Source organism: Protopterus annectens, chromosome 4.part0 (assembly GCF_019279795.1).
Source record: "Protopterus annectens isolate FY-2018-M chromosome 4.part0, PAN1.0, whole genome shotgun sequence".
Lineage (NCBI taxonomy): Eukaryota > Metazoa > Chordata > Ceratodontiformes > Protopteridae > Protopterus > Protopterus annectens.
The window spans coordinates 218,234,059-218,257,783 of record NC_056733.1 but is presented as its reverse complement, the minus strand read 5'-3'; the positions used below and the strand labels follow the sequence as shown (position 1 = coordinate 218,257,783).

Sequence of the window (23,725 nt, the reverse complement as noted above, 5' to 3'; positions counted from 1 at the left end):
GTTGCCATTGAGATTCTTGACATAGCTATAGAATGCTTTGTGGTTGTCTTTAGAATCAGTGGCGATTTTGTTTTCATAACTAGCTTTGGAGGAGTTTATCAGGGATCGCAGCTTCTTACTGAGGCTGACCTAGGGAGCTCCTCCACTCATGGGATTTTACTCTCTTTTGCAACAGTTTCTTCCTTCTGTTGTACAGTTTTTTTATGGCAGGGGACCACCAGATTGGCTTCCTTTTTTTGGAGGATATCTTCTTGGTTTTGTTTGGGATAGCACAATCCATGCACTCATGTAAGTGCTTATAAAGTGCAATTGTGTAGGATTCCGTAGTCGTAACTGTATTGTCCATCTGCATGGGTGTCATGAAGTTCACCACTTCTGTGTTAAGAAGCATGAAGTTGGCTTTGGAGAAATTTTTTACCATGGTTTCCTTAAGGGGGGGGGGGGCAGGATGTGGATATCTAGGGTAATTAGTTTGTGGTTGGACCAGTCCAATGAGGCATTGACTTCAGGTGTGGAACACCGGTCACTCATGTTGGTAATGTCTAGATCTAGGATATTGTTGCCCCTGGTGGGGGCGTGGATAAGTTGATCCAGGGCATTGGAGTTTATGAATTCCAGAAAGCGTTGAGAGAAGGAGTTGGTACATGAGTAGTTTTCCCAATTAATGGTGGGGTAGTTGAAATCGCCCATTATTAGGGTGTTTGGTTGAACCCTAATATTTTCCAGTACATCAAGAAAAGGAGTGGGAATCCTGGGCATGGTGGGTGATATGTAGCAAGCTACAATTTGAATTGCAATTTTGCCCAGAGTTAGTTGCACTTGGATAACCTTGGCTGCATTATGCTGAGCAACTAGCCTGGAGGTGTGGATATCCTTAATGAATATGGAAGACCCCTCTGCCTTTGGTGTTCCAGTCCAGGTTACATGGCCGAAAAGTGTGGTATGAGTTATAGCCTGGTAGTGCAGGGGTGCTGTCTGGAGCCTTGAACCAGGTCTCAGTCACTGCACAGGTATCTATGTTCTCCATTTTAAGGAGTGCCTCGAGTAGTGTATTTTTAGATTTAGACTTCTAGCATTGAGTAGCATCACCCTCAGTTTTTGCTTGCCTGTTCCTGTTACGGTGGTAAATTTGTCATTTGAACCTTGCCTAAAAAAGGCACTATAGGGGCGGCAAAAACCTTAGCCAGTATCTGGAATCCCAGGGGTGACAGGTGCAGGCCATCTCTGGCAAAGCATCGTGGTCTGTCGACCATGTCATCCCAGGCAGACAGATACTTGATCCTTTTAGAATGGCACCAGAAGCTTTGCCAATTGTTGAAGTCAGTCATTTTGTCCTTGTACTGCGGTATCATTCTGGGTGATGGCAGAATGCTACTCTGGGCTAGGGTCATACCTGCTTGGGCTAAAAGATCGGAGAGCTCTTCCATGTCTCTCTTCATGTAGTACAGGGAGGTATGTCTCAGGCCGTTCACACCAACATGGACAATGACAGAGTCATATTTGTACTTGTTGTGGAGTGACTTGAGTGTATGGGTTATGTGGTGGATCCTGGCACCTGACAGGCAGCTAATAGTAACCTTCTCCTTGTTTAGCCTGGTGAGTGGGACATCAGTGTGCCTGACTATAGAGTCACCTATGACTAGTGTGTTGGGTACGCTATTTTTCCTTATTGGCTGTGGTTGTGGCACACTGAGTCTGCGGGCTGTGTGACATTTGGGTTGTGTTGGGGGGTGGAGGTTGCTTGCATTTCTGCTTTGGAGGTCTCTCTTGCTTGAGCAGATTATTATTGAGAGCCTCCGCGAATGTTTTTGTTTTTCTGTGTGGATTTTGGTGGTGAAGATTTAGTGAGACTATGTGATGAGTGTGGTGTGGTGCAAGTGTTTACCTTCTCCTCTTGACTGTTAAGTTCAGTCTTGATTAGAGAGAGCTTTACCTCCAGTTTGGCTAGATAAGTGCATCTCTCACAGGTTGTAGTGTTGGGTGGTAGGAGGAGAGGGTTGTCTGTATACATGAGGCAATTGCTGCATTGCCCCAAGATGCCTAGATTCATCAAATAGACAGGAGAGAACACTGGGAGCTTACCCTTGGACATGCCTGAATAAAAAGCTATTTTCTTCTAGATAAGTGAGGAAAGTGAGTACAAGAGCTGTTTTTCTCTAAGCAAGTGAGGAAAGTAAGTACAAAATCTGTTTTCCTCTAGGTAATGAGGAAGGTTGAGTGCTGTAGTAATTAGGTTATTTATTGCTTACAAGTTTTGAAGAAGTGCTGATCACGAATAAGCAAATTCAAGTGCTAAAACTAAGAATCTGTATCTGGACTAAACTAGTTACAGGAAAGGGGGGAAACAACTGCAAATGCAGGCTTTTAAATAAAAAGTTGAGAGAGATGGAAAAACTGCCCAAATGGCCAATAACTACAATTTCTGGGCCAGAACCACTCCTTATGTGGTACATAGGTTACCTAGTGCTTACCACTCCCACTGATAAGCTAGAAGGCTTCCTTCAAACACAGAAAGCTTGGGGGGGGGCTCAGAAGTTATACAGTTCTGGATACAGCAAATCTGAATCTGGATTGCACTAGTTACAGGAAAGGTGTGTGTGTGTGTGTGTGTGTGTATATATATATATATGTATATATATATATGTATATATATATATATATATATATATGTATACACACACGCATATATACACATACATATGTGTGTGTGTATATATATATATATATATATATATCTATGGATCCCTATCACAACACCGACACCCCACAAACCCGAAACTCAAAACACTGAAAACGCACAAAACCGAACATCATAACACAGACACCCAAAACATAAACTACACATTACACACAACTATACATGCACTAACCCTAACCCTAAAGTCCAACACTACCGCACACGTACCCTACCCGCACCCTAACTCACTTAACCCGCCACTAAACCTACATTCCGTCACTATCGCACACTTACCCAACCCGCACCCTAACCCTAACTCACTTAACCCGCCACTACACCTAAAGTCCGTCACTATCGCACACTTACCTTACCCGCACCCTAAGTCTTACACTACCGCACACTCACCTTTCCCACACCCTAACCCTAAATCCCACACTATCTCACACTTACCTGTCCGCTCCCTAATGCTAAATCCCTCACTATCGCACACTTACTGACTCGCGCTCACACGTTGCCCAGGTCAGTGTTTCAGCTTTCGAGATTTCACCTTGTCGATCATCTGTCTCGTCGGTCTTCTCGAGTCGGTCGTCTTAGCATCTGCGTTTCGGCGTGTCGATCAAGTCAAGGGGACCCATATATATATATATATATATATATATATATATATACAAAAAAGTAGCTAAAACAGCAGTCAAAACAATTCAAATGCAGTGCAAGCTAGCACACCTGAGTATGTAGCAATGTTAGATCAAACAGTTCAAAAAATGCAATTAAATTAAAAATGACTAAAAACAAGTGCAGAAGGAATCTATTAGGTAGAATGAGATAAAGAGATGGGACTGGGGTGTGTATCCCAGATCAAATCTACAGTGGGTGCGGGCAACTGCAAAAGCCTCCAAATTTAAACAACAACACAGGAATAGGGAGGGTGGATATATGAAAACCAACACCTTCAGTAGAGATCTGAAAAACTATACAGTGAAGCAAAAATAACAGTGCACAACTCTGAAGTCAGCCAGCAATGATATAAAATTAGTCAAACAACAATTACCAGTACACAACTCTGAAGTGCCAGAAAAATATACTCAGCCCTGTATATCTCCAGATAGTTTGAAGAGCACTCTGTAAAGGGATTTAACATCAAGTGTGCACAAGAGCCAGTTGGGTTACAACTGTGATTCAGAAATAATTTGTAAAAACTCTGTAATATCCTTCAACCTTGCCGTAATGTAAGGTAATAATGGTTGTAAATGTTGTCAGAAAGACTGAAATGGGTTCAGTTAAAGACCCCCCTCCCTGAAAACAATAGGCTTTCCAGGAGGCTGATTTAATTTTTTATGAATTTTGGTCAACAGGTAAAGGTATTGTTGAGCAGGATCCTTAACCATAAGATGTTATTTTACCTGTATACTGATAATACCCTCTTCCACCACCTGTTCCAAAAATAGGTCAATTTCCTCCTTAAATTTTTGGGTGGGGTCTGTCGACATTTTTATATAATGCATAGGATTGGACAATTGTCCCTTTCCCTCATTCCTGTAGTAACTGGCATTCATGATGATGACAGCCCCACCCTTGTCTGCTGGGAGGATTGTAATATCAGTATTATTGTTTAGACCTTTGAGAGCCCGTTGCTTCCCCTTAGAAAGATTGTCTAAAACCTTGTAATGTACTACAATTGAAATGCAGATCCTTAAGAATGGCCTCTTGAAAAATGGCTACATGTCGATTCATTGGAGGCATGAATGTAGATTTGTGAAAATTAAATTCTATAGGTTTTTCAACATTCTCTCCTGTCCCAAAAACAGTTTTAAATTAAGTCTTCTGCAAAATGCAATGACATCCGAAGCAAAGACGTTTTCTTCTAAAAAAAAAAAAAAAAAAAAAAAAAGCCGGGTACAAATCCCAGTCCTTTATTGAGTAATGATTGTAATAAGTTTTCTAAGTCTTGCACCTTGGTGTTTGCGTCCTCCCCTATGTGTTTTCCCCCTAAAGGGCTGTCTTGAATTCATACTTTTTTAGGGTCTGGAGAATCATTAACATAGATCCCCTCTGTATCGGTCAAAGATGACTCTTCCCCCAAGGTACTAAGGCTCCGAGTAGTTTATTTCAAAGTAGAACATTGTCTTTTCTTTCTTGTATTAGATCTACTAAATGTGTTAGTATTGTTAAATCTAACCCCTCTCTTGGACTCAAAGGGCCTGCCCCTCTCATAGTCATCTATGTCTCTCTGAAATTTATGTAACTTTTTTTCTTTAAGAGCATTTTCAAAACTAAGCAAGTCCTTGGACAGTTTTCCCAAGCCTTCAACAAAAGGTGGGCTGTCCTCATATTTCCTCATGCCCTCACATATTTCAGTAACATCCTTTATATTTTGTTCAACTCTTTGATAATATGATGTGAGGACATCAACAAATGCCATAGAAGCCTTTTGTTGTGCTTTATTCCATTCTTCCATAAGCAAATCATCTGCTTTCCCCATCAAGGGCTCAGTCCTTATCCTCAAGCCTCATGGTGTAATGCCTTTGTATTTGTACGCCTTGAACAATTTCAAGTGCCATATATTAGTTCTAAGAGATTTCATCTCTTTATTCAGCTGATGAAAAGCCAAGTTGCAGCCATCAACTGGATCCCCTAGTTTGTCCTGCAAGCCATTTTCCATATCCAAACCAATTCCAAAAATCTTAATAGCTCTGTCAGCACAGAGCCCTTGCAATATATTTTGGAGATCATAACCATAAGTCCCCAACTTGTTCAGTTTAAACCTTTAATACCATAATAGAAGTGCAAAGCGGAAAAATGGAGAGGGTAGTCCCACTCTAATTAGTTCAAAACCAGAGGAAAGGCCCAGTACGGCAGTAATAATAAAGATATTTCCACTACAGATGGCTAATGAGAAAACCAAGCCCCAAAAGTTCAAAAAGGAGCCACAATACTATCTGGGGGTACAAATTGACTCCCAACCAAATAAACCCACACAATTATATATGAGGATTAATTAGAGCCTAAGAATTTACTTTATTTAGCCAGGTATTATTGTAACTATTAAACCTAATAAATCTTTGTGCCCAATGAATCTATACTGTGACCCATTAATATAACAGGACACCATATAGATTCATATAGATACTTTGAAATAAACTACTCGGAGCCTTAGTACCTCTGGGGAAGAGTCATCTTTGACCGATACAGAGGGGATCTATGTTAATGATTCTCCAGACCCTAAAAAAGTATGAATTCAAGACCGCCCTTTAGGGGGAAAACACATAGGAGAGGACGCAAACACCAAGGTGCAAAACTTAGAAAAGTTATTACAATCAATGAAGTAGAGACACAATTTTATAACATACATAACATTTCTTGTTATGCCTAATATATGGCACTTGAAATTGTTCAAGGTGTACAAATACAAAGGTATTACATCACGAGGCTTGAGGGTAAGGACCCAGCCCTTGGTGGGGAAACCAGATGATTTGCTTATGGAAGAATGGACTAAGGCACAACAAAAGGCTTCTATGGCATTTGTTGATGTCCTTGCATCATATTATCAAAGAGTTATTGAACAAAATATAAAGGATGTTACTGAAATATGTGAGGGCATGAGGAAATATGAGGGGAGCCCACCTTTTGTTGAAGGCTTGGGAAAATTGTCCAAGGACTTGCTTAGTTTTGAAAATGCTCTTAAAAAAATGTAGTTAAATTTCAGAGAGACATTGATGACTATGAGAGGGGCCCTTTGAGTCCAAGAGAGGGGTTAGATTTAACAATGCTAACACATTTAGTAGATCTAATGCAAGAAAGAAAAGACCACATTCTATTTTGAAAAAACCTACTCAGAGCCTTAGTACCTCGGGGGAGGAGTCATCTTTGACCAATACAGAGGGGGATCTATGTTACTGATTCTCCAGACACTTAAAAAAAGTGGAATTCAAGACAGCCCTTTAGGGGAAAAACACATAGGGGAGGGTGCAAACACCAAGGTGCAAGACTTCGAAAACAATACAATCAATGATGACGTAGAGAGACAATTTTATAACATTTCTAGTTGTGCATTGTCTGAGGATGAACAAAGATTATTCAGTAAAGGACTGGGATTTGTACCCAGCTTTTTTGTAGAAGAAATGTCTTTGCTACGGATATCATTGCGTTTTGCAGAAGACTTCTTTTAAAGCAGTTTTTTGGGACAGGAGAGAATGTTGAAAAACCTATTGAATTTCGTTTTCACAAATCTACATTCATGCCTCCAATGAATCGACATGTAGCCATTTTTCAAGAGGCCATTCTTAAGGATCTACATTTCAATTTTAGTACATTCCAAGGTTTTAGACGTAATCTTTCTGAGGGGGAGCAACAGGCTCTCAAAGGTCTAAACAATAATACTGATATTACTATCCTCCGAGCAGATAAGGGTGGGGCTGTCATCGTCATGGATGCCAGTTACTACTGGAATGAGGGAAAGGGACAATTGTCCAATCCTATGCATTATATAAGGATGTCGACAGACCCCACCCCAAAATTTAAGGAGAAAATTGACCTATTTTTGGAACAGGCGGTGGAAGATGGTATTATCAGTATACAGGTAAAACAACATCTTATGGTTAAGGATCCTGCTCAACAATACCTTTACCTGTTGCCCAAAATTCATAAAAATTTAAATCAGCCTCCTGGAAGGCCTATTGTTTCAGGGTGAGGGTCTTTAACTGAACCCATTTCAGTCTTCCTGACTCAACATTTACAACCATTATTACCTTATATTAGGGCGAGGTTGAAGGGATACTACAGAGTTTTTACAAATTTCTGAATCACAGTTGGAACCCAACTGGCTCATTTGCACACTGGATGTTAAATCCCTTTATACTAGTATCCCCATTGGGCGGGATTACAAGCTTTAGATTATTGGTTAAGTTAATCTATACCCGCTTGGATTCAACATCCTCCTCACTGTTCTGACTGAACATGTTTTGACCAAGAACGTCTTCTATTTCAAGGGAGAATGTTATTACCAACAACAAGGGACAGCTATGGGGGCTTCATTTACCACCATATATGCGGACCTCTTTATGGGGTTTATAGAAGATCATATTATATATGATGAAATGCATAACATTTTTTTCCTGAAATAGATATTTGGAGGCATTTCTTGGATGATTGTTCGATGTTCTGGAGAGGGGGTGTTGAATACCTGATGGAATTTTTGGAATATCTAAATAAGTATCGGTGGGGGATTGAATTCACTGTCACATTTCAAAATAAAGAGATTAATTTTTTGGATGTTAGGATTTTTCGCCAATTTGATGATACTTTGAGTAGTTCAGTTTATAGGAAGTATCTGCTGTATAACCACTTTCTTTATGCAACCAGTCTTCATCCCAGGCACACTATCAATAACATACCAAAATCACAATTCTTAAAGGTAAGAAAAATTTGTTCTTCAGACAGTGATTTCCATTTAGCCCAACAAGATCTTGTGGCCAAATTTTTGAATAGAGGATATAGGACACCAGTTGTACATCTGGCCAGCGTATGGGCTACCAACTGTGACAGATCAAATTTGTTGAAATATAAAGAAAAAAAGGGCAGGATCTGAATCCATAAGGTTTTTTATGACATTTGGCAATAATATTAATTTACTAAAAGGAGTAATCAATAAACATTGGAATATATTAAAAGCCAATGAGGAATTGGGCTCATGTTTGCCAGACAGTTGCCAGTTTTCTTTTAGGGGGGGGGGGGGCAAAACATTAACATCTCATTTTGCCCACTATAAAAGGATATCAACAGGCTGTCAAGATGGACAACAGCTGACCATTACAGGAGATAGACTTATTGGATCTTACCCGTGTGGCCATTGCTGTTTCTGTAAGTATATGTTTAAAACTACAATTTTTAGTAGTAAAAATACTGGCCGAATGTTTGATATAAAAATTTTTGGCAACTGTAGTCAGGATTGGGTGGTATATTTGGCGACTTGTCAATGTTCTGCCTTTTATGTAGGGCAGACCTCTAGACAGTTGAAACAACATATTTCAGAACATCTTAGTGACATACGTCACAATAGACTTACGAAATGCCCTTTATAGACACTGTCAGATTCATTCAACAGCTAGCTTCAAATTCATTATTGATCAGGCTAGGGGCAATAGATTATCAAAACAGGGTTGGCATTCCATCTTAACAAATAAAGAAAGAAAATGGATTATTAAATTGAGAGCGTTATTTCATCCAGGGTTGAATGACAAATTATGAATTTTGAGGTAAATATTCAAGTAAGAAAGGGGAAATATGTAGATATATTATATTTCATTACAAGGTTATGAGATGCATACCAAATGCTTATATATATATTTTTTGTGTGATTATTTTGTTAAGGAAGCGATGTCATAATGATTTATATGGATGCTATAAAAGGATTATGGGGAATGAATGTTTCATCACTAAGGAAGGCATGTTGCCGAAACCGGTCTGGAACTAAGATGAAATAAGTTGATATTTTCCTTGAGTCCTTGGTGCTGGGTTTTCTTTTTGTATGCTGTTGGATTCATTTATGCCTTGCATCAGCCGTACTTGCTAGCTCTACTTGGAGGGAGATTCTACTAAGTACCAATTCCTCCATAGCTGAAGATATGCTGTCATGATTACAAATAATGTTACCCAAGAAACTTGTCATACCCTGTGATTTTAAAAATAAGACTATTCAGATTGATGTCTCTAGCACTGTCAGTCTTTATAACTTTATTCAGTTGTTTAAATCCCCCACCACATTTAATAAAAAGACTAACAAGAATACAGTCCTTGATTGCATATTAAGCAATGCTGCTGACAAAATCTAATCTACAGGCTTACTTTAACTGATCATAATCCTATGTATGCTATATGATAATGCATCAAAGGCTATAAAAAACATCTCATCTAACCTAATTTGAAACATCAAAAAATTCAGTTTACCCTTCTTTAGTTCTACACTTAGGTAAGTCATTGGTTTTCCCTAAAAAAAAATTAGCTTCTAGGTGAAGCAATTGAAAAATGTAATTTTTACTTTCTATTAGTTCTCAATAGAAAGCCTTCACTAAGAAAAAAATGAATCGAATCTAATCCAACCCCTTAGCTTCCAAGAAACACCAAACAGGTAAGGCAAGGAGGTGATAAAGCATGCAAGCAGTGGTATAAAGTCAAAACTAAAACCTCCTGGTGGGCATATAGACTGTGGAAAAATTTCTCCAAGAAACATATCCAACATATCCAAATTGGAGGAAAAAAAACGTCCTACACCCAACTCCAAAATAATGACCTTTCTAACTCAAAAGGTTTTTGGGCAGCCACAAACAAAATTCTGAAACCTAGAAAAATTGCACAGCCAAATCCCCTTCCAGATGAAACAAACCAAAACATTTTTCAACAGTTGAACTACCACTTCATTCGAGTAACATCTGTAATACTAAAGAATCTACTAAGCACTCCATTAGATAGCCTTCAGTTCATTCAGAATAGTATCTCAACATTTTGTCTTCAACCAGTGTTAACTAAAATATTATAAAAACTCCTGTAACAACTGAAACCTATAACATTAGCAACCAGCCAACAGACTTCCTGTTGAATACTTAACTGCTGCAGATGCCATAGCCTACCCCATATCAATGCTAATCAACAGGTCCAGATCAGAATCCTATGTCCCCAAATTCAGGTTATAGAAAAATCATATATTATCCCATTGCATAAAAAAGGAAAAGCAGTGTAATTATCCAACTATCTGCCAATAGCCATACTCTATCCTTTGTTTAAAAAAAAAATCCTAGAAAGATGCATCAGTTCCCAGCTGCTGAAGTATGTCCTAGATAATGAGCTACTCTCTCCTAACCAATTTGACTTTTGTCCTTTACATATCACCACTATGTCTCTTATCTCCTTCCAAAACACATTAAATCACCATGGAGAAAAGGTAAACTAGTCTGCTCCACACTCCTGGAGCTAGCAAAAGCATTTGATACAGTCTCCAATACTAAACTACTACAAACATTACTCTTCCTCAGTCTCTCCACATCAAACCCTAAGATGGTTTAAAAACTATCTCTTACGTAGGACACATTGTGTCAGATGCTAAAGGTGCTACTCATCCTACCTACCCATAACCATTGGTGTCACTCAGGGCTCAGTCCTAGCTCCTCTTTTCTTCATTATTTTTATTCACAACCTTCATACTACAGTGGCCAAGACTCCCAGGTTCTGCACACATATGACTCCACTTTAATCTGCTTCGCTCTTAACACGCCTTTGCAACAAACTGACCCAATAAACCTACTCCAATATCAAGCGTTTTTGCACCAATCTAATATTTTCCTGAACTCTTAAAAAAACAGAAAATTATACTTTTCTTCCCTAAACAATACTTGGATCAGAAAAATATCTTTACTAGATCATCCACAAAAACACTAGACTTGAGGTTGTTGCATATAACTAAATTACTTGGGGTCACCAGCGACAGTAAACTAAAATTTGACCTACACATCCAAAAGATTATCAAAAAAACATATAAAACTAAGTCTCTTTTACAAAGCATTTCCCTACCTCACCTTGCAGTTTAGACCACTGCCCCCTCATATCTATTGCCAACTGTCTTCTATGCCTCTCCCCTACTAACATGTATCATCTCCTCCCTTTAACAAAGCTAGAACAATGTTATATTAAAGTAGCAAAAATTGCAACCCATCTACCAAGTAAAACTCATCATTGCTTAGCACTCAAGCAACTAAACTGGTTGAAATTCCCCAACTATCAAAAATTAAGTCAACTTAGACTGGCCCAAAGTATGCTTCGTCACCCAAACAATTGTCAAGCACTGAAGACAGTAAAGCTATGGTACTCCCCACCTAGATCTTTCAGGTGTAAGGATTCATATATTGCCTAAGATAACAGATGAAATAATAAACATGGGGTTGCAACGTATTCCTCGTATGTATCCAAATGTTGGAATAGTCTCCCACAAAGTCTAAGACAAATCATAAATTCACAGTGCTTCAAAGCAAACCTTAGGACCCACCTCTTGGATTCCAAACTATGCTCCTGGCCCCTTTCTCCTGGCTAAACGTTGCTACATCTCTGTTATCTGCATTTCCCTTTTGATGCTCTTGCATAATCTACGCTTCTGGGCTTTCATCTGAACTGAAATGTTACTTTGTAGAATATAATTATTTCCAGCATCTCTCTCTCCTGTTTTAGTATGAGATAGTTAACATTTGCTGTTTTACCTTCTATTGCATTCTGCTGTATAACAACTTGTAAGATTTAACTGTGAATCTTTTCTCCCTGGGACTCCACTGAAAAGGGGCCTGTCATGGCCCAGTCTGACTTTTCCAGTAAACAAATGCTAATAAATATCTGCCATGGGTGGGAGAATATTGCAGCAAATCAATAATAAATCTCAGGAAATTACGCATTAACCAAGTGAGCAAACTGGCCTCCTGGCCAATTAGGAAATTACACTTGGGGCTCTTTGAAGTGTTACCAAGTTAAGAATGAGATTAGGCTACTTTCTATTACCATCAGAGTTTAGTCCAAACTCTGCTTTGTTTAAAATCAGTAGGAGAAACAAAGTGCAAAAATAGTATTGCCAACTAAAATAAGCACAGGGAGTGCCCACAAAGTGTACAATCCAACAAACAGATACAGCTACTTGACAAATGCACTTTAAGTTTATGTGAAATGCAAAGAAACAGTAAATGGAAAAATGTAACACTAGCACAGTTCAAAATCATTATGAAGTGCAGTTTAAGCAGGTGAATAAATGCAGTATAAAGCGGAGCAGGGTCTAGGATGGTATTGTTATGGGGAATCCTATATATTAGTCATCCAGCACTAGTCCTACAGCAACTCAGAATGTTCTCCATTTATTAGTAATACTATTAAATGGTTCTTACTGCTGAAGATTGATGATGTAGGTGGCTGTTCTACTCTGAATGTACTAACTTCAGATCATCCATTCTCTTTAAAGCTGTCATGTTTACAGTTGGGGAAGTACAGTGCATACAGCCCCCCCCCCCCCCCACCAAGAAAAAAAACATGTAGTTTACATTATTTTTGGTAATATCAAGATGTTGTTGCAGTGGTGGTATTATTCACACAACCAATATCATGTTTGCATGAGTGAGTTAATTTGTAGTCAGCTATATAGTATGGAGCCCAATTGTGTACTCATGTGTACTACACAGATGTTATGTTACAAGTTTTTCTTTTATCTTTTTTCTTAGGTATATTCAGAAGAAGTCCAGTGAGTCGGATGTTAGGAGGAATACAGAAATAGATGTTGCAGGTAATGATCAGTTAATGAGTAAAGCACAGTCCGGAGTCCTGCAAGTGGAGTTATCTAGTCCTGTGGTGGAGATCTCTATGTCTGAGGCGGAAGAAATGGAATCTGTTAAAGAGACTCCAGCTCTGTGCGTTAAGGACACCTTAGCCAAACAGGAAGAGAAAAGTAAAGATGTTGAAGTGATGAAGGACACAGACATCCATTCTGAAAGCCATGCAGAAAGGGGGGAGATGGAAACCGTACATCGTGGAATGGACATAGAAGTAAATTACATTTTTCAGAAAACTGAAGCCAAACAAGAGGAGAAAGTTGTGAGGTCAAAAGATCAAGTAGAAGATGTCAGCAGTAGTGTCAACCATATTAGTAAGGAAGAACACAAACCCATGGAATCTCAGGCAGGCCTCTCTGTAGGACAAACAGAATACTCTTTTAAGGAAAGGAAGTTAGAGCTTGCAACAAGCTCTCAAAAGTGTGCATTTGTGCCATTCTCAGGATGTGGCCAGCGCTTGGGCTCATCAGTAACAGACCAGGAGTCGTCAGATAAAGTGTTGCAGTCTTCATCACAAGTATCAGTTGCTAGCCCTGAAGGGTCCCCAAAGCTAAAAAAGCCAAAAACCAAGGTAGAGGGACAGTGTGATTCATCCCAGGTAAGATCCTTCATTTTTGAATGGGGCAGAACACTAAATATAAGTGTAAATTGTAGTCATATATTATAGTGTATAGGAAAGCTAACTTAAGCCTGAAAGTGAAACTGCTGTTTAAAGTTTCATCACCTACAGTTAATTTCCCAATTCTTGATTAATCCCGGGCTTGTTGTATAATATTTCTGCAGTTTGTAGGCCAGGCCGTAGCTGTTGAGAACAAATCCCAGCTAATATAAATGCAACATGGCTGCTACCAACATTATTTGTGTTTCAGTAATTATTTTCTCTTTCTGGTTGTAGCACACTCCCTTACTTTTTCTGACCTGTATTACAGGTTCTTTTCCACATTGCCTTAAGTAAGAAATGCACTCGATATGTTTAAATTGTACTATGTGTTTCAGTAATTTAATGGCAGCGTAATGAATTTAGTTTCAGTTGTTTCATTTTTAAGACCAGGAAGGTCATTAAATTGTAATTGAACATTAAGATGAGAGAATGCTATGAGAGAGCGCATTACCTTTAGCACCTACTCAAACAAAAAAGGTACTTTTGCAGTTAATACTCTACAGTTATAATTTTTTCTGTTGAGTTTTACCGAATATGCCTTTGTAGGATACACAGGTTGCACATATACAAGTAGTATAAACTATAACTTTTCTGCTTCAGAGTACATACAATGTAAAGTTATCACTGTTACAGGCTTCTGCTGAGAATATTGGTTTGGGTTTGCAGATGTGGTGCTTGCCGTGAACTTCGTTTGAAAAAAAAAAAAAAAAGATTCCACATATGATCTAGGAATGTGTCACTGCATACTACATGGTACACAGTTCATATGTAGATTTCCAAAACCACATGCATGCCCTTCACAGGTCTGTTAGTCTGCCAAAACAAGCTCTGTTGGAAGCTGACAGAGTGGCTAAACACAGAGGCTGTGACTGTGAGGGTCTCCCACCCATACAGGCTGTGAATAGGAAGTATACTCAAAAGTCCTGATGTCATTAAAAGCAGTGTTGTGTATCATGCCCCCTCCATATTAATGATAAACTTATACAGTGTTGTGCTACCCTGGGGTCAGATCTTTATATCTGTGAGAATATATTCTTCATAACAGCACTGCCAATCTACAGTATGTTGCTTATGTCAGCCTTCACCATATTTAGTGACATAGTTAATGATGTGTAGATGTAGGCTTTTTCTCATGCACGTGTGTTGAAATGAACACCATGGTATGAATTCATTAATCATGCCGATATCTGCAGGCCAGCCTACTGCTGCATATAAAAACCATATTTGCTGGGTGAGTGATGTACCCTATTAAGATATGGACAAGTCTACAGCACCACACATCTGTTCCTTATCTTCTCATCTGCTGCACAGGCTTGCTCTTGCTTGCTTTGTATATGCAGGGATTGCCTTTGTGTTGTGTTGGACTAGTGCATACAGAACCAGATAATCATGAAATTTTCAGCCTGCACTCATTTTGCTTAGTCCACAGTTTCAGTTATAGCTGCCACAGTTGCTACTGTGGGATGGTTTTCATATGGACTTAGGGTGTGGGTAGTAAGACTGATTCATTCTGTACACATAGGCTTCAGCTGCTAAAGTCAGATACAAAGCACTGTCCATGCTGCAGCTGTGGTGCTCACAAGCTGCCTACTGGCATGCTTGTTCTTGTGCTTCACAGAACAGGCTGGTGATTCAGAGAGTTGTTCTGCTACTCAGTCAGCTGCCGAGATGTGAGATCTCACTTTTTGTGTTTGGCACACACTGCCTGTCATGTCAGCCATGCAGTTTATAAATATTGAGTGTAAGAGCCCAGCAAAACTGCTCTGCTTCGTCAGTGTGTTTGGTATGCAGTGTGGTGGTTGGCTGTGAATCTAGATGCCCATCTGTTCAGTGGCAGTAGTTGCCCTTGTTCTTACTGCAGCTAATTCTCCTTTTTACTTTGAGATTCAGTTTTTTTCTCCCTGCAGAAGACCATCAGTTGACTCCAGACCCATAATAGCCACCCCCCCTAAGCTAAACCCAGCCCATGCCTAGGGCCAGTGAGGAGATAAAGGACGTTGCTGCAACATCATGCTGCTGCCAGGGAGTTTACCCAGTCCTTCACCACTCTGTGGCAGCCTTGTACACACTGCATTTGTTGCTTCTGAATAGGTGCATGCCTGCTTCTCTGAGCTTTGTCTACCTCCTGACCAAGCAGCAATACTGCTCACTGCACAGAGCTTGCCAGGCCCTTAACACTGATTTTCTAGCAAGCCAACATCGGCCACTCACTCTCTTCCTCCCCACACATCCCCTCCAGCACCTGCTTTGCTAGTCAAACTCTGGTTGTCTGTATTACAGTAACGGCTCTATCCTTCTGTGCCATAGGGTTGCTCTACTTGTACAGTGTCCTTGAGTACAGAGCCCATTTGTTACTGATTATTATCTACCTTATTACCTGCCATATTGTCTTCTTATTTTGTCCTTTGAGGGAAGGAAAAATTCTCAAAAGATTTTTTTCCCCAGTTTGAATAGTACACACTTGGATATCTTTTACAGACTAGACAAGTGCTGACCACATGGAACCATTTTCACACTTCATCCAGGCCAGTCAGTAGTAAAAATATGATGGTGTTAGCAAATTAAAAGTCTAGAAACTGAAAGTACAAGTAAAGATTGGCTGTATAGCGCAAGAAAAGAAGTATAGAAACAGTGTCAGTTATAGTTCAAATTCAGTTTGTAAGCAAGGTCTGGAGTGTATGTGTGTTTGTGTGCATGGGTTAACTGAATTTTTAAGGTTTATTATTATTATAGTTAGAATTCAGTTTTTAAGTAAGTGCTGGTGATTGTGTGTGGGTTGCTAACTGCATTTTTAAGGCTGATTATTTGCCGTGGCATAAATTTTCTAATTTGTCAGTTCCTCAAGAATGGTTTCATGGGTTTGCATACCTCAGACTGACTTTAAAGCAATTAACAGTCAAGAAATGAGTTTGCTGCATTAGACCTGGTACCAGAAAGCATGTGTAAAGGTTTAAAACAGACTGCATGAGAGAGGCATTATGCTTTGTTGTATAAACTTAACACCAAAGTTCTGTTTGGGTTGTCAGCACCAAAATGGTATTTCTTTTTATAGACACTTGAATTTTGTGCAGTAATCACTTAGACCTGAAAGTGTAACGGACTGACTTTTGAGACTACAACGGTTATTTAATTTTATTTTCCTTTTGGCAAAATCACCCTGCAGTTTTAAGTTCTGAACAGTAAAAGTATCTGCTTTATTTTTTAATGAATGGATTGTTGGTGCCTGTTTAAATTCCCATAAGACATAAACCGTTATACATACGCAAGAGGGTATAATAAACTGGAGATGCTTCAGTGCAGTCAATTTACAGCAAAATGCAAAATCAGGGTTCACTTCCAACCAGAAAAGGAAATGAGCACACATTTGCTTTTAACACACTTCTGGTCAATTTACTATTAAAATCTGTGTTTAAAGTCCAAATCTCAAGTTTCTGAGTAGAACATAGCAATCCAGGCAGTCACAGGCTTGACGTTGCAGCTTTGGCCAAGCTGCCTTGCAGTCCTGGGGTTCATCTGCAAATTGATTCCTGGTACTCCTTGAGTAAATCCATAAGACCGCCAGTGGTCCTTATGGGTGGTACATACATACAGATTTGTCTGTTCAGAATCCAGCAAATGCGTCCACACACTGCCTCAAAATCTGTTTCCATGAAAGACAAATGTGTCTGATTACTGTGGCTATAAGCCCTCCTTTTAATAGTTTTTTCAGGTGAATCATTTTGAACTAGACTTGCACATTATTTCACTACCATAATATATGAAATGTTTATGCTGCCATCAAGTTCTTACTATATTACACACACAAGATAAGTTTTTGGAAGTATTGAAATCTTATAATTGAGATCACTATGTACTCCCTAGTGTTGAGCTGTGGCCAGATGAGTAATCAAAAGCACCTATTTCTTTATCAGTAGTGTGAGAAATATACTGGCCATCCAGTTGGAGGAAAACCTCTGTGCACTATGCATGAGGACTGCACACAAATCATTTGTATTGTAAGTAGTTAAGTAAAGTTATATTTGCAATCTATTTATATTTAGTATTTTACATTGAACAGCTGAAATATCAAAACATTAACATTCACAACAAAACGTAGACTACTCACTGTGTATGCTTCGTGGGTTAACTTCAGAGCATTAAACAAAAACTTTTTTTTTTGCAGGGATCAAGCACCCCTGCACCCCAACACCCCCTAGTACTTACTTATTACAACTTTGAGATCTCACAATTTGTGGATAAAGAGCATATTGCCCGACCTTGGGGACTGTCAATCTTGCATACCTGTCAACCAGTGTCAGCAAAACAGATGACATGTAGTAGGACATTCGCAATTTTGGATGTGTCCCGTGTGTGTTTATATTTAGTTATATGTCCTTTTCATCTGACCTAGTTAGTCCTGCTAAGCTGTTAGCCTCTTTTCCAGGAGACCAGAGATGGTGTTTGTACTACTGGGGAAACTTGGCCAGGGCAACCAGGATCTTCCTCTACTCTTTTCAGTAGGTGCTCTGGGATCTTTTATATCCACCTGAGCCACCATCAACTCAGACAAATGGGGCCTCAGTTTAACGTGTCATCTGAAGAGCAACACACTCAGGAGTGTGGCACCCCCTTTACTCTGCAGTGTCAGTAATCTATCTCCCTGGTGTGGGAATAAGGCCCACAGTCTTCTGCACCAAATGTGTGCACACTACTTGCTGAACCACTAACACTGCTATCTAAATTTTATATATATATATATATATATATCTCTATATATATATATATATATATATATATATATCTATATATATATATATATATATATATATATACACACACACACGTGTGTGTGTTTATATGTTAAAACCTACACAGACACTCAAACACACAGTACTTTTATATGTGAAACAGTCATTATACTACACTGACGACCCCACCCCCAAATTATATAACATCTAGTTCTCTTCTGATTTTGATGGGTTTTGAGGCCTGGATAACCCATTGAACTGTTTGGGGTGTAAGTGCCCCTCTGCCATTCACATATAAGCATCTGGTTTCTGTGATATAAATATTATTTGTGGCCGTAACTAAGTTCTGCTTGTCTTAAAGCATCCAGCATGACATGTATTTTGGATAAATGTGACTGCATCAAGGTATGCTGCTGAGACTTTGATGTGTGTTTTCAGAAATGTATTTTTGAGCTTTTTAAGTAACTGCTGTGGTGGTGCTGCGGTAGCGTTGTCGCCTCACAATAAGACGTTGGCCTGTTCGATTCTCAGCTAAAGCGTCTTCTGTGTGGAGACATGTGTGAATGGGCATACCTTCATTGAAGGTTGTGCATCAGGGCTGGCAACTCGGTACGTAAAAATCTACTAACAGTCATTAGCGGACCGGAGTTCTGCTGTGCGACCCCTAACCGGGAAAAGCCGAAAGATACAACAACATTCTTGAGCTTTTTAAAAGTTCTAGGAGCTCTGTAAAGTCCAGTGGGTAATGCACTGTAATAAAATGGCATTCAAGAGTGGAGAATGTGGTATTCTGTTCCTTTTCAGAAGAGGGGAGCCTACTAGTACCTTTCTGTTAAATCTAAGGTGGACAAAAACCTTGCTTTGCCTAGCCTGCCTGTGAGCTCATCTACTCTGGGCATTAGATAAGTCTCACATTTGGGTATGTCATTCAGCTTTTAGGAGTCATTACAAAATCACGTGGAACCATCCAGCTTAGTGACCAACATGGCTGGACTGGCTCACTTACTTTGGGACACCTCAGTAACTACTATTTTATGCTTTTTTCTTTACTTCTTCACTTACTACTTTTCTTTGGGACCCAGGGATCTCATATGACTTTTAGGTTTTCTATCTCCCCAGCATAGTTTCAGTGCTGTGCTCTATTAAGTCTGCTTTACTAGATAGCGCAAAAAAAAAATCTTTGTTGCATTAAAAAAATATTTTTTTCCTGCTTTCTTCAGGGTCTTTGCCCATGTTCATCTGTTTGAACAGCAGAGGTTGAATTACCAGATATACGTGTAGTATCTGTGTCAGCTTCCAGGCTGACTACAGAAGCTTCAGTTCTGAAGTAGTTTACTTCATTTAGTCTTCAACCTGTGGGTTATGGATCCATATCGGATCCGACCTGGCAACTTCTACTAGCATCATCTCCGAGCTCCTTACCCATAATACACCTCCACTGCCTTCCATCCCCAGATCTCATTTACTGCAAATTGCTTTAGCATCGTATCTCTTGAGCTCCAACTAGCCAAGTGGGTAAAACCTTCGTGAGTAGCCTTTTTCTAAAAATGTTTTGTTAGTTAGTGTAGGTCCCCTTTCTCCTCCCCTCACTTAGTGCGTCAAGTTTGTGTTTTAGGATAGTTAGAGTAGTTTGTACTGTTGTTTAGTTTATAGCTTCCCCTCCCCCTCATTGTTTCCTCTGTATATGAGTGTGGTGAGTGGGTGTGTGGTGAGTGGGTGTGTGTGTGTTAGAAAGAAACTGCCCATTTTTTTTTTTCTTAAGGCATCTTTCTACTGTGTTAGTATGGCTGAAAAGCTTGTTTTCAAGAGTTGCACAGAGTGTGGTCATAAGTTATCTCCTGCGGATGGCCACACTCAGTGTGTTTTGTGCTTGGGCGTGGCCCATCTCAGTGTGGACTGCAACTTATGTGTGGGCTTCAACCCCCATGCCGTAAAAGATAGAAAGGCCAAGTTGGCCCTCAAAGACCTTCTTCCTCCTTCATACTCTGTTTCCTCGTGTCCAGCTTTAACCTCTCCCTCTGGCTTCTCCTCCCTCCCAGACTGGGACTCAACCTCCTGTACCAAAACCTGTGGTAGCGGAGCAGAAAAGAGGTAGAGAGAGGGCGAGAGGGTTGAAGGTGAGGGAAAAGAGAAAGAGGTCTCCGGACCTCACTTCTCCTACTAAGGAGCCACGGATCTGTGACTTCCCTCGGCTCTGATCTCTGAGGTTCTCTGCGGTGCTGGAGGAGACACGTCCAGCTTCTCTGGCCTTGGTGTCCCGTCCCGCCAGGTCGGAGTCCGTGGCCTTGTCGCAGTCCCACCAGGTCCTTGTCTGACATGGATCTTGATAAAAGGATGAAGCGATCTATCTGTACACAGATCCAGATGGGAGTCTTGCCAACCCCCCCCTCCCTCAGTAGGGTGGACCTCGCTTCCTTTTTTCCAACCTATATGTCCTTCTCTGATCGGACCTTCGGGTTAGGAGTACTCTGATCCGAGGTTGGCTTTGGTCAGGGGGTTGGCACCAACAGTACCTGCTTCCTCGATGCCGACAGCTGCCTGGAGCATTTCGGATCTGCCCAGCTCAGATCCGAGCCGCTTTCAGAGCTGGAGCTTGGGTGTTGGATCTGAGGGAGTGGAACCTTTTTCATCGGCTCCGACTTTGTCAGGCCAGGTTCCCCACCCTCGGAGCTCTGTCCACCTTGGGCCCGGCTCTGATTCTCTTGTCGTACCCGGGGAGACCAGCATCCTTATTGGTTTCTCAGGAGGTACGCTCTTCTTCAGTATTTGACATGGTGGAAAGGGTTCTCTCTGCCGGATTGAGACCCCTGACCACCCCCTTGGACTTCTCCCAGACCCCCTTGGCTCGGTCTACAGTCCCCATCGTTTTACCAGAGGGACAGCCCATGCTCGAAGAGCCCCAGATGGTTCCCAATGAGGAAAGAGTGGCTTGCGAGCTCCCCGTGGAGAGCTCCACCAGAGAGGTACCTTGCAAGCATACGTGTAACAGGAGGCACTTAGACCCCCCCCCCCTCGAGTCCCTCACCGAGGACATGGACTTAGATGATGGAGAGGGTTCCCCTAAGTCACTTCCCGGGATGTCTCCTTTGGAGATTTCTGATGAGTCTGTGTTCCTGGAGGCTTATGGCACGGGCCCATCTACTTCCTGGGTGCACCCTCCAGTGGATCCTTTGGTGGATCTGGTCACCTCGGAGGCATGGAAGGAACCGGACACCATGGAACCTATCCCAAAAAGACCTGATAAGATCCTAAGCCACCCCCCATTGACAGACCAGCTTGGAATAAGGGCTCCCCTGTACACGCCATGGTGTTAGCAGCAGCCGCTAAGAAGGAACTTGCTCAGGAGAGTTCCTCGGTCCACCCTCCTGACCGAGAGTCGCTGATGCCTAAGTAAGTGGGTGTATGCTTCAGCTACCTTTTGGATTAGGGCACTGAACTACTTGGCCCATGTCACCAGACTCGAGCGCGACCTGGTAAATGAGCTAGAGGAGTCTCCCCCAAGTCCATGTCGCAGCAGGACAGGGCTTTGTTCTCCGCGATGATGGCCACTTTAAAAGCAGTATTTAACACTTCCATGCGACTCCTCTCACATACTATGAAAAGAGCAGCTAGGGCAGCTGGGTCCAGCGTGTCCATGAGGCTCAACTCCTGTCTCAGGTTGTCAATTTTCCGAACCCTTCAAGGCGTCTTTGTCAATGCCCCTTATGATGGCTCTACACTCTTTGGTAAGACTGTCAAGGAAACATTAGTCCAGAGTGAAAAGGATGGGAAGACCCTGTCTAACGTCGAGATCCGCTTCTCTAACCCTCAAAGGTCCTTTTCCTGGAACCAGAAAGGGCAAAAAAGATGTGGCTCCGGAAGTCACCATATTCCCGGGACACTCGGGGAGCTTCTTCCTCCAGAGGCAGAGGGGGACAGAGTGGACACTGGCCCAGAGGCAGATGGGGTCCGAGGTACTTTGGGTCTTGAGAACCTTTCTCGGACAGACCCGGGTAGCAAGTCTGAGGGGTTGCCCAACTGCTGTACTCTGGAGGCAGTTGGGGGATGATTGTCCTTGCACCTAGCGGCATGAGAGTCCATAACAATGGACTGCTGGGTGCTACAAATTGTATCCAGAGGGATACTGTATCCCCTTCGTGGGTTTCCCCAAATCTCCCAGACACCTCCCGGATGTACCACCCATGCAAAGGGAGGCAGCAGCACAGGAAATTTCCAAGCTGCTAGCAAAACAAATCATTGAAACCATTCCCCCAGATCAGTCCGGATCGGGCTTCTACTCCAGGTTATTTTTGGTGCCGAAGAAAACGGGGGACTTGAGGCCCATTCTGGACCTCTCTACCCTGAACCTGTCAGTTGCCAAAGAAAAGTTCCGGATAGTCACATTACAGCCCGTCATGCCGTACCTGCAAGAGAGCGACTGGATGTGCTCATTAGACCTCCAGGATGCTTACTATCACATAAAAATGCACAAAAGCTCCAGGAGGTTCATCCGCTTCCAGCTGGGAAGTCAATCATTACTGATTTCGAGCCCTCCCCTTTGGTCTCACCACAGCCCCCAGGGTGTTTACCAAAGTGATGGCGATGGTAGCGGCTCATCTGAGGCTTCAGGCTTATCCGTACCTGGACGATTGGCTCCTCACTGCTCCCACCAGGCATTTACTCTCCCAAACCAGGGATTATTTCCTGGCTCTTGCCCTGCATTTGGGGATCACAATCAATGCATCCAAATCTCTCCTAGGTCCCGTAAAGGTGCTAGACTACATTGGTGCCAGGATAGATACTCTTCAATGCAAAATTTTCCTGACTTCTGAGAGGGTTCAAAACCTGAGGATGCATGTTTCCTGATCTACCACTCTCATCTCCCAACAGTGGAATCGGTGTTGATGGCGGCGACCATAACTCTTCTTGCGTGTGCCCGGTTACACATGAGAATTCTACAGTGGAGTCTAGCTGTACAATGGTCCCTGTTGGAACTGCCATTGACCTATCCAATCCAAGTCTGTCGGTCGTCCCTCATATGGTGGATGTGCTCTCCGGACATTTTGGAGGGACGACTTTTTGTTCCAACCCCGGCGGATGCCTCCCTACTCTGGGAGGGGGCATTGTTCGGGCAGGACAGTCCAAGGCCTGTGGTCCCCCATAGAGACCAGCTTGCACATAAATGTCCTAGAGATGAGGGCGGTCCTTCTAGCATTGCAGGCCCTTCATGCCTTTCTTCCTCTGGGAACAATTGCTATTCATTCAGACAACATGTCAGTGGTCTGGTACATCAACAAACAGGGAGGGACCAGATCCTACCCCCTTTGTCATG

At 41.4% G+C, this 23,725-nt stretch overlaps 1 protein-coding gene across 1 annotated transcript in view; it reads left to right on the top strand.

Annotated features, from left to right (window-relative positions):
* The window catches only part of ASPSCR1 (ASPSCR1 tether for SLC2A4, UBX domain containing), a 4,162,292-nt gene that overhangs the window by 1,541,735 nt on the left and 2,596,832 nt on the right, over window positions 1-23,725 (top strand). The window contains exon 7 of the mRNA XM_044068220.1: window positions 12,919-13,624. Within this exon, the coding sequence (XP_043924155.1) occupies window positions 12,919-13,624 (706 nt within the window). The remainder of the gene's footprint in view (window positions 1-12,918; window positions 13,625-23,725) is intronic.